The sequence below is a fragment of the Colossoma macropomum genome, unplaced genomic scaffold, assembly GCF_904425465.1.
Source record: "Colossoma macropomum unplaced genomic scaffold, Colossoma_macropomum, whole genome shotgun sequence".
Taxonomy (NCBI): Eukaryota; Metazoa; Chordata; class Actinopteri; order Characiformes; family Serrasalmidae; genus Colossoma; species Colossoma macropomum.
The window spans coordinates 23,509,091-23,523,105 of record NW_023494810.1 but is presented as its reverse complement, the minus strand read 5'-3'; the positions used below and the strand labels follow the sequence as shown (position 1 = coordinate 23,523,105).

The following is a 14,015-nucleotide window of genomic DNA, read 5'->3' as shown; positions in this document are numbered from 1 at the left end:
ATTTATAATGAAACCATTTTTTTATCTGCTCCAGATAGTGCTTAGTGTAATGGCCCAGCACAGTGTAAGGCACCACACATGGCAGCTCTGAACTAGTTAGATTTCTGTACTAATTTTCAGCGTGTTGTTTGTTCTCCCACTTGCAGGTGGCGCTGATGAAGCAGATGAAAGAGGAGCAGCAGAGGAGGAGGATGATTGAGGCCAAGAGGAACAGAGAGATCGCTCAGCTCAAGAAGGAACAGCGACGGCAGGAGGTTAGTTAAAGAATAGTCCAAAAGCATTCATTTGGTAAACTTCATCATCGTTACATTTTTTTTGATAGAATTTTAGCATGCGTGTATTGAATTTATACGAACATTAACCATATTTTTATTTTCAGGTTAGATTTAATATTATCAATCTATATCTATCTATCCAGAAAAAAAATGCTCAAAGGCTGCATTCACATTTCAAGCTTCATTGCTCAATTCTGATTTTTTGCTCAGATCTGATATTTCTGACATAATGGTTCGCATTTGTGTATGCAAGTGAGAAAAATGTGTCATTAATATAAACAAATGTTTCCTGAAACATCCTGCATTCACACATTCTAATCAAAACATCACATGGATGAATCACATGTGTCATGAACAGCAAACAAACAAAACCAGTAGAACAAGCCTTGGTCGCAAAGATGAGTTATTAATAGAGCAAGACAAAGGCAAAAAATAGATGCCATGCTTTCAGACTGTTTACTGGCAATAACTTCAAGTCGTTGTCACGGTAACACTGAATGATGGTTCATGAGACACAAAAACACATGAATTCCAATCTGACCATTTTCATTAAGGTTGCATGGCCACAGATTGAGTATGTATCTGATCTATAATCACATAAGAAAGTTGCTCAGATCTGACTTGTTACGTGCCCACACAGCTCTGAAAAAGCAGATCTGTGTTGCAGGAAGGCAAAAAAAATCAGATTTGTGACACTTCAGCGTGGCATGTGCATGTAGCTGTAAATTTAAATGTAGTTAAAAGCTCAAAAATGCCCCTGAAAGTCAGATCTAAGGTGCAAAAATTACCTCTTGACAAAACCGTTTCTGACGTTCGTCCACGTGTTGCCCCCCCGTAGAGATTAAGGAGTTAAGCTATGCATTTTTTCTTTCGAATTTTCGCCCCCTCGCAGTATCAGATCCGTGCACTTGAGTCGCAGAAACGGCAGCAGGAGATTGTTCTGCGGAGGAAGACTCAGGAGGTGACAGCCCTGCGGAGGCTCGCTAAGCCCATGTCTGAGCGCGTGGCCGGCCGTGTGTCCCGCCGGCAGCCCAGCCTTGACTCTGGAGCCGAGCTGTCTGCCAGCACTACCACCACCTCATCTGAGCCTGAATCTAGCCGCTCTGTCTCTAGCATCGTGCGCCAGTGGAACTCCAAACTTAATGGCTACCTGGGAGAGAGCGAGGGCAGCAGGGGAGGGTCTCGGCTGGCCAGGTGTGTGGGACAGAGTGTGTGTAACTGTGTTGAGGTCTATTTGAGCAGTGGCTCATTATCCTCTGTCTTCAGATTATCTTTTTTGGGGGGTTTTGATGACATTCGTGAATGAGTTTCATACAAGTGTCATAACACAAAAGTGTCTAACGATGGGAGAGTGAGTATCAGCTAGAATACACTTTCCCTATTCTAATTTTGAAGATGAGTTTTGACACTTGCAAGGCTTTAAGAACCTCGGTAAATATGTCGGTAAATTTCAAGTTTCTTAACATAATTTGGAAAATTACCTTGTAAGTTTTCAAGTGTTTGACTTGAAAACAGATCATCAAATGATCAATATGTGAATGCTTACTAAGCAGTTTTTTTGGTTACAAAATAACTGTTAGCTTATTCCTTCTGGTCTGTTCTGTGCAGCAGCAGGAAAAAGTTCCAGAGAAAGGGTGTGAGCAGCAGCTTCTCAAAGACGGCACGGCAGAAATGGCAAGCTCTGGAGAGGAGGGTCATGGACATAGTGATGCAGAGGATGACCATTGCCAATATGGAGGCTGACATGGACCGCCTTATAAAGGTGCTGCCAGCATGTGTGGCTTTCTGACTGGTATTAGGGAACAAAGATTTTTTGGAACTTGATATAAATATAAACAATAAAAATGATGAAATAAATTTGCTTGATTGTTTAAAGATGTGTGTGTGTATGTACATACGTACAGTCGTATGTAAAGTTTTGGCACCACACACTTCACGCTGCACATTTAAATGCACTTACTGTTTATTTGCTGAATTTAACATATTGGAGAAAACATCAAAAATAAAATGTGTGCAAAAGTTATGGAACATTTTATATTCTCTGTTTTTTTGTTCAATCATTAAACTTAGCATATAAATATAACTTGAAAAATAGCATGTCAAAGTACCTTGTACTTGATGTGTTGACTTAGTTTCACTCAGAAAATCAACAATACATGTCATTTGACGGGGGGTGTTGAAAGTTTTGCATATAACCATAAAAAGGTACACTGGCATGTAGCAATAATGATTGCTAATGTATCTGTACCTCTTTTTTCTTTTCCTTTTTTCTCTATTTCTCTCTCTCTCTCATTTTGTCTTGCTGTCTTTCTATTGCTGTCTCCTTGTCATGTTTGCTGTCCCTTGCTTCTGTCAGAAACGGGAGGAGCTGTCCATGCAGCAGGAGGCGCTGTTGCGTAAGAGAGAGAAACTCTTAAGTGAGGGGCCCGGGGAGGAGGAAGATGAGAGAGTTGTTCAAGAGATGAATGAAGAAATTGAGGTGCTCAACGCCAACATCGACTACATCAACGACAGCCTGTCAGACTGCCAGGCCACCATTGTACAGATTGAGGAGACCAAGGTTAGTGCACACGTGCTAAATTCACTTCCAAGATGTTGACATCTTATTGAATGATAAGTAAGTTTCTGCTTTTTCTGATGCCACTGTACAGATGGCTGTTGGATTCTGTCCCAGCGATAGGACACAACCTTCTTAGTGCCTCACAAACCAGGCAGAGTTTTGAATATATACAAATATGGCCTATTTTAGTTAGTTGTCCATGTTTGTATACATTCAAAAGCCTTATTTTTGGTACACAAATAGCCATCTGTTTTTGCATATATTCAAAAGTCTTGTTTCTATTGAAGTTGATTGGGCTTGTGAGTGGCTAAAAAGGCTGTGTCCTATCATAGAGTTGAGTCAGTGATCCTACAGCCATCTATGGCTGGAGCACAACTGCTCTCTGTATGGAAACACTGGCTTAGTTCCTCTCTCTTTCGATGCACAGCAGTACTAGCCAGTTCTATGCATCTGCCAACTCAGTAACACTGAATTGAGCAGCCAGCGCACTCTTCCAAGCGCATTTAGCTGCCCTGCAACAATGTAAAATCAGTAATTGGAAAAGATGTGGTGGCTGGCTTCTTATATCTCAGAGGAAGCATGCGCTTGCTTAGGCTGGACCCTATGATAAGGGAGACTGAGACTGCAAGTGGGAATTCGGTGATGACTAACACTGAGGATATGATTGGGTGTACACTTTCATGATGGGACCTGAAATCCTGCATCTTTCCTATAGGATGAGCTGGACTCAGTGGACACCTCTGTTGTCATCAGCTCCTGCTCCCTGGCTGAAGCTCGCCACCTTCTGGACCACTTTCTGAAGGCCTCTATAGACAAGGTGAGCTGCCTAAATCTCTCTTGCACTTCATCTAGCTTCTCAAAGGTTAAACGCTAGAAAAAAATTAAAGCACGGTAAAGTACATCAAGTGAGGCTCAGTAAGTGCACATTTTAACTTTTTATTTGTAGCAGTGTTAGGTAAATGTGAGTTCAAGGAGTTGCAAAATCTGATGAACCTGTATGTGTGTGCACAGAACTTGCAGGTGGCTCAGAAAGAGGCCCAGATCAGACTGCTGGAGGGGCAGCTGCGTCAGACTGATGTGATTGGCTCTTCCCAGAATCACATGATCCTGGATGCCTTGAGAGAGAAGGCAGAGTGTATCCCAGAGTTACAAGCTCTCATTCACAATGTCCAACAGGGTGAGTTTGTTAAAACTAGAGGTGACAGTATATCTGTATTTGTTTGATACCAGCAGAAAATGCTAGATCAGATAGCAGAAGAAAAACAGAACAGACCAGTCTGATTGTGTAACAAATCTAGCCTGAAATGTCACAGAATTGCTTGTAGTGCTTTGTGACATAAAACGTCATAAAGTAGGTCACTGTAACCTGGATTTTGTTCATTTACTGTTCATTGACTGCATGCATTGAATGTTATAGAGTGAAATGGTTGTTGTTTTTTCCACAGAGAACGGCTATGCCAGCACAGATGAGGAGGTGTCAGAGTTCAGCCAGGCCTCAGAGACCAGGTCAGCCTCCTGGTCGTACTGATGTATTTCATAATCATGAACAACCTTTGTTTGTCTTTAAAAACTTTTTTGTTGTCACAGTTACTCCCAAATGAAGTCTTCAGCTAGTCAAGATGACTTCAAGCTCAAGGTAAATGTGTCCTTAACAACTGAAGGCCATTAATATTAATTTTACTCCACTACATTGTAAATTGTATTTGTTTTATTTATGCATTTTATGCATATGTGGTAGTGGAATGGCCACTGGATGGCAGTAGAGTATAACTCAGAAGGCACTGAAATGTTTCTGAGTAGGAATGCACATCTAAGATCTATTCAGCTCAGTCCATACAGCCAGGAAATATATTTCAGAAACTGATCTCTAATCAGCTTTTGTGCCTCATACACCTTGTAAGGCTGAACCTCGCATCTCTGGACAAATGAAGGCAGTGTCAGCCGAATACTTAGGCCCCATTCTCGACTACACAACCAAGAACATCACCAAGTCTCTGGCGTCTCTTTCTGAGATCCATGAAAATGGTTTGGGCTTTACTCTCCGCGAGCCCTACAGAGAAAGTGTGTCCCGCACAATCAGCCTGCCGGTTCGAGGACACACATTGTGAGTGAGACTATATGACTTCCATGTATCTGTTGCATCTATCCATAGCTGCTATGTTGCATTTGCCACTGTGCATAGAAAAAAATCTCTTTGCATTAGAACTGTTGAGAGCAGATTGAAACCATTTCTGTATATTGTTCAGTCCCAGGCAGTCCAGAGTCTCAGACACGTCATCTCCACTGACCAGGAGGCAGTCTTACGACAGGAGCCAGTACAGGTATCTAACTGCTTTGAAGCTTTCTGCTTGTAATCATAGCTGTCTTATCAAAACAATTTTTTTTCCAGCTACCCTTTACATTTTGCAAACAATTCATGATGAATGGACCAATAAAATAGTACTTGGAAAAAAAATCTTGTTACATTAATGTATGTTAAAATTAAGAATGTTTTTCCTTCTCCTATATGATTGCCATTTCTTAAAATAAAAGGTTTGTTATGACAGTGATTATATGTGAATGTGGCTTTAGGTCTAAAGCCAGAAATATACACGTATTTAAATGGCAACGCTCAGGCAACACAATGCACAGTACATATTCAGCATCCGTTCTTATATTATTGTGGTGGTTATAAACCTCAATACTCAAGGGGGTGATAGAGAACTAATCACAATGTCTGGTCAAAATAGTAATCATTACAACAGCTACAACAGCAATAAACAAGTCCAGTCAAACAGTTTGAGCATGTGCTGCTTTATTTGTTGCTTAGGTGAAAATAGATTAACTAGAGGACGGGGATGTGGCCACTGAGTCACACAGAGGAAGGATAGAATATGTCTGTCCAATTTCTGCATGGGTTCTACTCACTGTAGTGACCGTTGGTGCAGTGCTCAGCATGCTGCTTATGCTTGTGTTATGTTGTAAATACTGACGTGACTGATGCGGCCGGTGGCCGGCGCACTGCACAGTGGTGTAAAACTGTATCCATTTATACTGTTTTGTGTCTGTGCTGTTATCCGGTGTCGACCAGAGGAGGATGAGTTCCCCTGTTTGAGTCTGGTTCCTCTCAAGGTTTCTTCCTCCTGTTGAGGGAGTTTTTCCTTGCCACTATCGCCAAGGCTTGGTCACTGGGGGCATGGACCCGGATTCTTTGTAAAGCTGCTTTGTGACAACATCTGTTGTAAAAGGCGCTATATAAATAAATTTGACTTGACTTGACTAAATTTCTAGGCGATTTTACAATAGATTGATGCGCGAAATCGCTTTTGTGTAGCTCAGAGCGTTTGCATACTTTCTTGGGTTATATTTCTGGCCTAATGCCATGTCAAGTTCAGCAGGGCGAGGTTTTGTTTTGAGGTAGGATAGTACATTCATTTCAGAGGCGTACTTTAGCTCTGTTTGAACTGGATTTCTTTTACCTGGAGAGGTATAGTAATTTAAAAGATTACACATGAGATCTGTGATTTAGTCCAGTATCGATCTACAATCTTTGTAGTTTTATACATCTGACAAGTAATAATTCTTGAGTAAATTCAGTTACTGAATACTGAATTAGTATTACTTGGAGAGATATAGTAATTTAAATGCTTGATGATCTGTAATTTAAACCAGTTTAAAACTGCAATCTATGTAATTTTACAGATCTGACAAGTATGATTCATACCGGAGTAGTTTTACCTGAAGAGGTGCAGTGATTTAAATGCTTACTGGCAAGATCCATAATTTAATTCAGTCAACAGTCTATGTAGTTTTTACAAATCTGACAAGTAAAAAATCTTGCATAAATTCCTGATTCATTCTGGATTGGTTTTACCTGGGGAGATATACTTATTTAAATGATTACCAATGAGATCCTTGATTAAATCCAGTATGAATCTGCAGTGTCTTGAGTTTTTACAGGTCTGCCATGTAGTAATTTTTTAATAAGTTCCTGCTGGCTAAATTTTACCTGGAGAGGTACAGTAATGCTTGTGCTTTTGAGTACAATTTGTCATAGTTTGACCTGGTGCCATATTTGTCTTGCTCAGGCCTTCTGAAGTGATCTACACACCTCCTTCCTCCCCTCCTCTTCGTACCCGAAATGACCGCAATGTTTTCTCCCGCCTTACCAGCAACCAGAGCCAAGGGTCTGCACTGGACAAGTGAGTACTACTTGCACGCTGCGGATTTCTGCATTCATATGTTGGTTTCGCTTGTTGCTTAACTTTCTAGTTTAAAATTCCTCCTGTGGTTTGTTTTTCTTTACTTTTTGATTAAGAAAACTTTGTGATGAAGCATAATATTTTGTCAGTATGACATTGAGTCGAGGGTCAGTTCTTTGCAGCTGCCAATTTATATTTCCCCAGTAGAGATGATAAGTCAGAGCCTTCTTTGAGTTCAACAACATTGCTCCGCATTCCCCTATGATTAATACAGTGGATAATTCCCAGCTCTGATAGGTCTGTGAGTGCAGCCTGTATGAGCTGCTAGAAGCAGTGTAGCAGGATCGCAGAGATAACAAGGGCCTGACACCGTAAGCTTCAGTTAGCTGCGCGGCTCCTGTGGATACTCATTATATCACGACAAGTGGGCAAATTAGGGCAGGATAACCAATTATTCCACCTTCTGAAGATGGCTGTCTTAGCCTTTTCCCTCTTTAATCGAATCAGCAGTGCCTGAGATTGCCATACAGAGTTGAAGCGGTCATTGGTTAGGCCTGTCATCTCGTTACTTTTTCAGCCTGCTGAATATTGGGTTGTGTGTGGGGCATAGTGAGTGTGGAGAGTGACACATTGCACACTAGATTAGCAGTTTTCTCCGTGCACTTTCTGAAAGGCCATTGTCATATTTGTTTTTTCTGTTTTCTCACTAGAATTTATTTGAACACCTTTGCTTGTTATTTTGTTTGCTCTATGGAATCAACGTTATTTTCTTTCTGCCCTTTGGATTTAGAACGTCATTTTGTTGTTCATCACTGGATTAGATTTTGTTTTTCATTTTTCTCTAAACTATTATTTCATTTTTATCATGATCAGTTTCTCCTATATAGTCCATTCGTAAATTAATGTTACCTATTAAACTCTTGAATCTTATGCCTATTAATGTTAATACTTATTATTTAGTAACTGCTGTGAAACTGATATTTTAATGGTCAAACCTAAACATCTCTCCAATGCTACTGATACTGATATGATTACGATATCATTGTGTATCCTTCGTAGTTACTTGGAGAGTAAGGAATTGAAGTGGTGACCCTTAGGGTTTTAGTATGTAAGGTTGTCCCAATTACTGAATTAAACTCAATCACAGTCAGCCATAATTAATTGACAATTTGCATGATAATGCATATTTTATATTCCCTTATTAGACGCTATCACAGTTAGAAACAGCCAGAAGGCCACATTCAATACAACCTTTTTTGTGCCACATAATGTCTTCATATTTTATTACTGATGTTTTTTGAAGACGTGCCAGTTTATCTTTTTCTGCTGAAGTATTTTAGAATCTTTCTGTGGTTTGTTATTGTCCAGTTAAGTCCATTTGTATTGTTTGGCCTTTTGTAAAGAATGACTAGATTGTTTTCAATTACTTATATAATCATTAATGACAGCCCTATTAACACGTATGCTACTTCTTCTTTATGTGGCCTTTTGGCATGTCTTTATGCTATGTGTTCCTCATTACTGTACTGTATGCAAGTCCCATTCAGCCTAATAGGAATTAATACCCTAAGCAGAGCATTAGTCTCAGATAACCTTTTAGTCTTGGAATTAGTGTTGAATGAAGGATTTGGACAGTGGACATTAGAGATTCTGACAACTCAATATGAATAGCTTTCTTTGTTATAATCAGTGTAAGGCTGGGAAACAGAATCCAACCTTCTGCCAACATTTCATGCAATGATTCATCTCTTCCTTTTTGTGTGTGTGTGTGTGTGTATGTGTGTGTGTGTGTGTGTGTGTGTACGTGCTGGGATAAATGCCTTGTTGATTAATTTTCACTTACCAGTGCTGATCAGTGGTGGTGTCCTAAAGTGGAAGAGAGAGACACTTCATTAACCTATGGTTCACTCTGCTTTTGTTCAGAGGTGCCTGCATTGTTTTCCCTTGACTTTGAGTTATCGCCTCCGCTCTACTTGATCTTCCCTTCACGTAGACTCGCAATTTGAAGAAGTTCAGTGGGGTAGACCCTTATTAAACCGGTCACTGTGCATTGACCCTCGTCAGATCTTCCTCTGAATGAGAAAATCTTAAAATATGTGAGACCATTTTTAAACACTGGTTTCTGTAGTTAGAATTCAGCACAGAGTTGCATAAGAGATGTCTTACTTTGAAATAGGAGGTAAGATGGAAGAAGTGGCTTGTTGTTATTCACTGCGACCTGTCAGGCAGTTTGTACCGTACAGTGCTGTTTAACGAAATCACAACCTAAATAGCTCTGTTCACACAGTCGGAAACTGACAGGCTTACATGTTGTTCTGTTGGCTACTGCAGGTACAGTCTTGCACTGCTGCTGTTTGAAAACCATTGATGCATACGGCTGTTACAAAAGCATTTCAGTTCTTTGTTCCTTATTGTTTCTGATTTGCTCTTGTAGCGTTATTGTTTCTCACTGTGCTTATCAACTCAGTCTTCCCTGTAATTCACTGGAAGACATTAGCGTCGGCTATTGCTGTGGCGCCAGACTGAACCCACAGAGCAGAACACTTGCGGAAGCTTGCAGTTCTCTAAACAGGCAGGCCATGCTAACTCAGGAGACTTCTCAAAAGTTCTGTAGAGCTAATAGGGTATCAGTTAAATGCATTTTTCTAACAGTTAAGCTGACGGGACTGAAATGTTTTTGGGAACAAAAACTCCACTTCTGTTAATTATTCCCTCAAATTTTGTTTCAGGAAAAACATTTGCTCCTGTTTCTCTTCTGAGATGTATCGGCTACTTTATGGCCATTTGCATGGTAAATGCCTCTAGCTGTCCTAATGACAAGATTTCAAGCTACTTTAAGCTAACATCTCACCAGTGACCATTTCAGCAGTTTTGAAACACTAATCATCTGATGTGCTTTGGTGTTTTGTGTATAAATGCTTATTTATCTTTATTTAAGAGCTCTTTTTATTTGTTTGTATCTTAATTTGCAGCAATAGATCTTGAAAGAATCTGAATGTTAGATGATAAATTATCATGGCTTACAGACAGGGAGCTCTTTTTGAAAGACAATGAAGTGTTTTTCCTGCCTTGACTGGCTCAATAAAGCGGCTCACTTTAAAAGGACAGCTCAGTGAATTGAACTATGAAATATTTATAAGAACGGTACGCAGTTTGATGAAAACACAGGGCTGCGAGGTTCGTAAACGTCTGCGGTGGGATTTAGGAGTGCCGGAGCAAATGTTTTGAAGATTGCAGCCAAGAGTGGGCTCCTTCACGTCCTGTGATGTCCAGTCGGATATCATTTAACCCTTCCTGACCAACTCTGCATACTCTTTCCTGTTAACTCCTCTCCTAATGCCCCACCCCCTGTCTGCTTCCTGCTTCCTCTAAACCCCTCCCCCTCTCTGTAACAGACTCCTCCCACCCTCCCGTAACCCTGCTGCTGTTTTGCCCTTTAGGTCTGATGACAGCGACTCCTCTCTGTCGGAGGTGCTCAGGTAGAGATCTTTGTCTGTCATTCTGTTTCCTAGACCGTGTTTGTCAAGGGTGTGACCAATGTTTGAGCATGTTCACTGGCCCCTCCCCTTTCCATTTCTGTTCTGTGTTTGCTGTGAACCCTGGAAGCCCCGAATGAACCTTATGGTCTGATCATGGAAAGCTTCAGTTTGAGTTTCTTCTCCACATCAGGGCCAGTCAGAGTTCTTTATGTAGTGATTCAGCATCCAAAGCAAAAGACATAGTTTGACTGCTGTATATCCTGCTAATTTCAAGAGCTCTTGCTATCTTATCACAATGTTACTGGCACGTAAGGTTGGCTATGGACCTGTGAATCACAGTTGACTCACTATAGAAGTGCTGGGCAATATATCATCTATGGTGTGTTTGTGTAGGTTTGATTCAACGGTATACTTTTTTTAGTTGTAGCAGCATTATTCAATAAATAAGAAACTTGTAACCTCAATCTGTCATTTCTAGTGCTTCGCATTGTTTAAAAGAACAGTTCTAAGTACGTAAAAACTAAATGAATAGAACGTTTCCTTTCTGGAAATCTAAATTCTGTCTGGTTAACATTTACAATATTGTATAAGGTTCCCATTTTTGTCATTTTAAGAGGAGAAAACAGAACAGAGCAGTCAACAACAAGCTATGTAAAGACAGTCTTTTATTATAGAGTAGTACTATTCAGGAAGCATAGGTTAGTTAAACCTTTCATGGAAATGTAAAAATCATCTAATACTGTGATAATATGGTGTTTTGTGGTAAATGTCCTGATGTTGAGCTTTAGCAATACTGCCCAGCACTATGTAGTTGGTGAAAAAGTGAGCTAACAGTAACGTTTTGTTCTAACATTAATCTAGTAGGAGCAAATCTTATTGGAACATAGTTTATTGAGCTGCAGCTTGTGGAGCAGTCTTGTAAAAACATATTTTTTCTTTTTAGCACACATACCACTGTGTCTGCTGCTTGTCTTCCATTAGCATGAGTTAATAGCATATTTTAGGCCGTTTTAACCCTTAAATAATAAAAATGTTAGCTGCAGGAATTTGTTGTTTCTTTGAGTCTTGGTTGGGGAGATGCCTAAAAATTGGCACTGTTGAAGCCTGCAGGCTGCGCCTCATGTGCCACTCAATTCTCTTTACCTTATCTAATAGAGCCTGTAGTGCCATTTCTCAGCACCTCTCATAGCCCCCATTATCCTGACACTGCGATTGCATTTTTCTTGCTTCTGTCAAGAATCTCTCTTGTTATCCCATTACAAACTAATGGCACTGTGATGGAACATGGTGAGTGTGGAATAACTCGCTTCTGTCGTTTTCTCCCCACCAAGACTGCTTAAGCAGAGCTGTAGGCAAGCACACATAGCTTGTAACCTGCTATTCACAGCAAACAACAAAGTGCAGTAATAATTGATCTCATTAAGAAGCACCATGTGAGATCCTAGCCATCCGCTAACTTGTCTAATCTTGTGCCAGTACACCAGAAAGCCTCCCCCCCTCATCCCAGATCCTCTTTGATTAGCCCAAGGCTGGCCCTAGTGGTCTGAAAGGCTTTTGATTCATTAGACAGCAGCGTTCCTGCCTAAATCCCATTGTGGCAGTGGTCTGATAAGGTTCATTCACACCAAAATCCCTCCCCCTGGTTATCCACTGAGTGTGTTTTGCTTCATCACACATCCTCACCCTCCTCATCATCTCTGGAAATGAAGAATGTTCCGCTGTCCCTTGTTCCTGACCCCGCAGATGGGTCCGAAACCATGAGCTCACTCTGCATTGACTTGAAGTGCTGCATGTAGATTTGATTTGAAAACCTCATTGCTTTTATTTGGGCTTTTTATGTGCTGTGTATTTGATGCATTATTTGCTGCACTTTTGTGGATTTGTTTAGTTTTGGTTCAGATTTTTAGGATGACAGTACTTGCATGTGGAGTTTTTACATCTGTGTATATGTGTGCGTGTGCTTGAGAAGATTTTTGGCAGTGAAACTCACATGTTTTGCTCAGCATGGCTCTATGCCTGGGTTGAGTCTGATTGGGGGTTGTGGGTGTTGCTGTATGAGTGATTTGGAGAGCAGCAAGGACTGAAGAGACACTGCATGAATTACTCTCAGCTTCGCTGTTATTACTCACCTGCAGAGTCAGATGAGCTGATCAGCCATTACTGGCCCACAGCTATTCTATCGAGTTAACACAGAACTCGAGCAATGTGTTCTTGCAGGAAGTTACATCAACGCTGTTTCTCCAACAGGAATCATATTGTTATTTGAAACACTGTAGAAGGGTATTTTATAAAAGCTGTGTCCAATGCCTAATGCCCAGCACCTGCTCTACTTCAGCTCACCCATAAAAAAATAAGATTTTGCTAGAGATTGAACGGTCAGTGTTTTTGGGGCCGATACCGAATGCTGGTCGCCTTTCAGCGCGATTGGTTAGCCTATACCAGTCAAGGGCGGGGCTGGATGCCACACTTAAAGGCGCAGAAGCGATTCTCAACAACAAAACAAATACACCCCTCTCTTCAGTGCTCCATCAAAAGCTCTACCATAGAAATTCATTGACATGCATTGCCAAGGCAAACAACACTTTCTTCGTGGCTATAAAACCCTTCACAAACATTGTACATGCAAATGTCATAAAATAACATTTTATATTATGAACAATGTAACTAACAATGTAAGCTAACCACAAACATTAGCAAACGGGACAAAACAGTGCTGACCAATTCTGTGAAACAGTAAAAAAAAGTTAATGTTGTCAACCTGCCAATCAGTAACAGAGAAACATCCTTATCCCTTTCGAGCCTTTCACTTCTCCACCTTAAATAGTGCAGCACTTACATTTTGGTGCCTCATGCTAGCATAACCGTTGAAATATCTGGAGCCTATGCAACTGGCCTGGCTCACAGAACATCAGTTTTTGGAACTTGGGCATATACTGACGCCACAAAATCTTAAATTTACATTTACAATTTTGTTCAATATGGTTCTTATTAGAAGTGAAAGAACATCGAGAATAATATGCCATTGTTAATCTACAAAAAGGTTTAGCCTACTTCCATCCATACTTCCTGCATCCAAAATGGTTTAATTTGAAAAAAAAAAAAAAAACATAAATACACTATAACATGATTTATACAGAAACCATCAATAATCTTAACAATGCCATGATATAAATTTTTGCCCATGCTGCCTGCTGCTAGTGCACACCCTTAGTTTTGTCAAAGTTATTTGACCTTTGAAATCCTAATGAATGCGATCTTGCAAAACACATGAAGCTTGTCCTAGGTCAGCATTCTTAACTCTGAACTGCTCTTGTTAAAAGTGAATGCAAAATGTAGTGAACAACACTTGCAGTCATCCTCATCAGCAACTCATACCCGCCTGCTTCAAAAGCACCCCAGTACACAGAGCAGCTTGTGACTGCTCCCCCACCAGCCTCCTCTTCCAACCTCTCTACAACGAAGGCCACCCTGTCCCAGTTTCCCCTTTAATCAGCCATCCTCCTGTCACCTCTGTGCAACT

General features: G+C 40.6%; 1 protein-coding gene across 1 annotated transcript in view; it reads left to right on the top strand.

Annotated features, from left to right (window-relative positions):
- The window catches only part of kif21b (kinesin family member 21B), an 87,450-nt gene that overhangs the window by 52,295 nt on the left and 21,140 nt on the right, over nt 1–14,015 (top strand). Inside the window, exons 16-27 of the mRNA XM_036559230.1 lie at nt 147–254; nt 1,168–1,469; nt 1,884–2,037; nt 2,632–2,835; nt 3,551–3,652; nt 3,847–4,012; nt 4,281–4,341; nt 4,423–4,471; nt 4,737–4,939; nt 5,082–5,156; nt 6,903–7,016; nt 10,457–10,495. Of these exons, the coding sequence (XP_036415123.1) occupies nt 147–254; nt 1,168–1,469; nt 1,884–2,037; nt 2,632–2,835; nt 3,551–3,652; nt 3,847–4,012; nt 4,281–4,341; nt 4,423–4,471; nt 4,737–4,939; nt 5,082–5,156; nt 6,903–7,016; nt 10,457–10,495 (1,577 nt within the window). The remainder of the gene's footprint in view (nt 1–146; nt 255–1,167; nt 1,470–1,883; nt 2,038–2,631; nt 2,836–3,550; nt 3,653–3,846; nt 4,013–4,280; nt 4,342–4,422; nt 4,472–4,736; nt 4,940–5,081; nt 5,157–6,902; nt 7,017–10,456; nt 10,496–14,015) is intronic.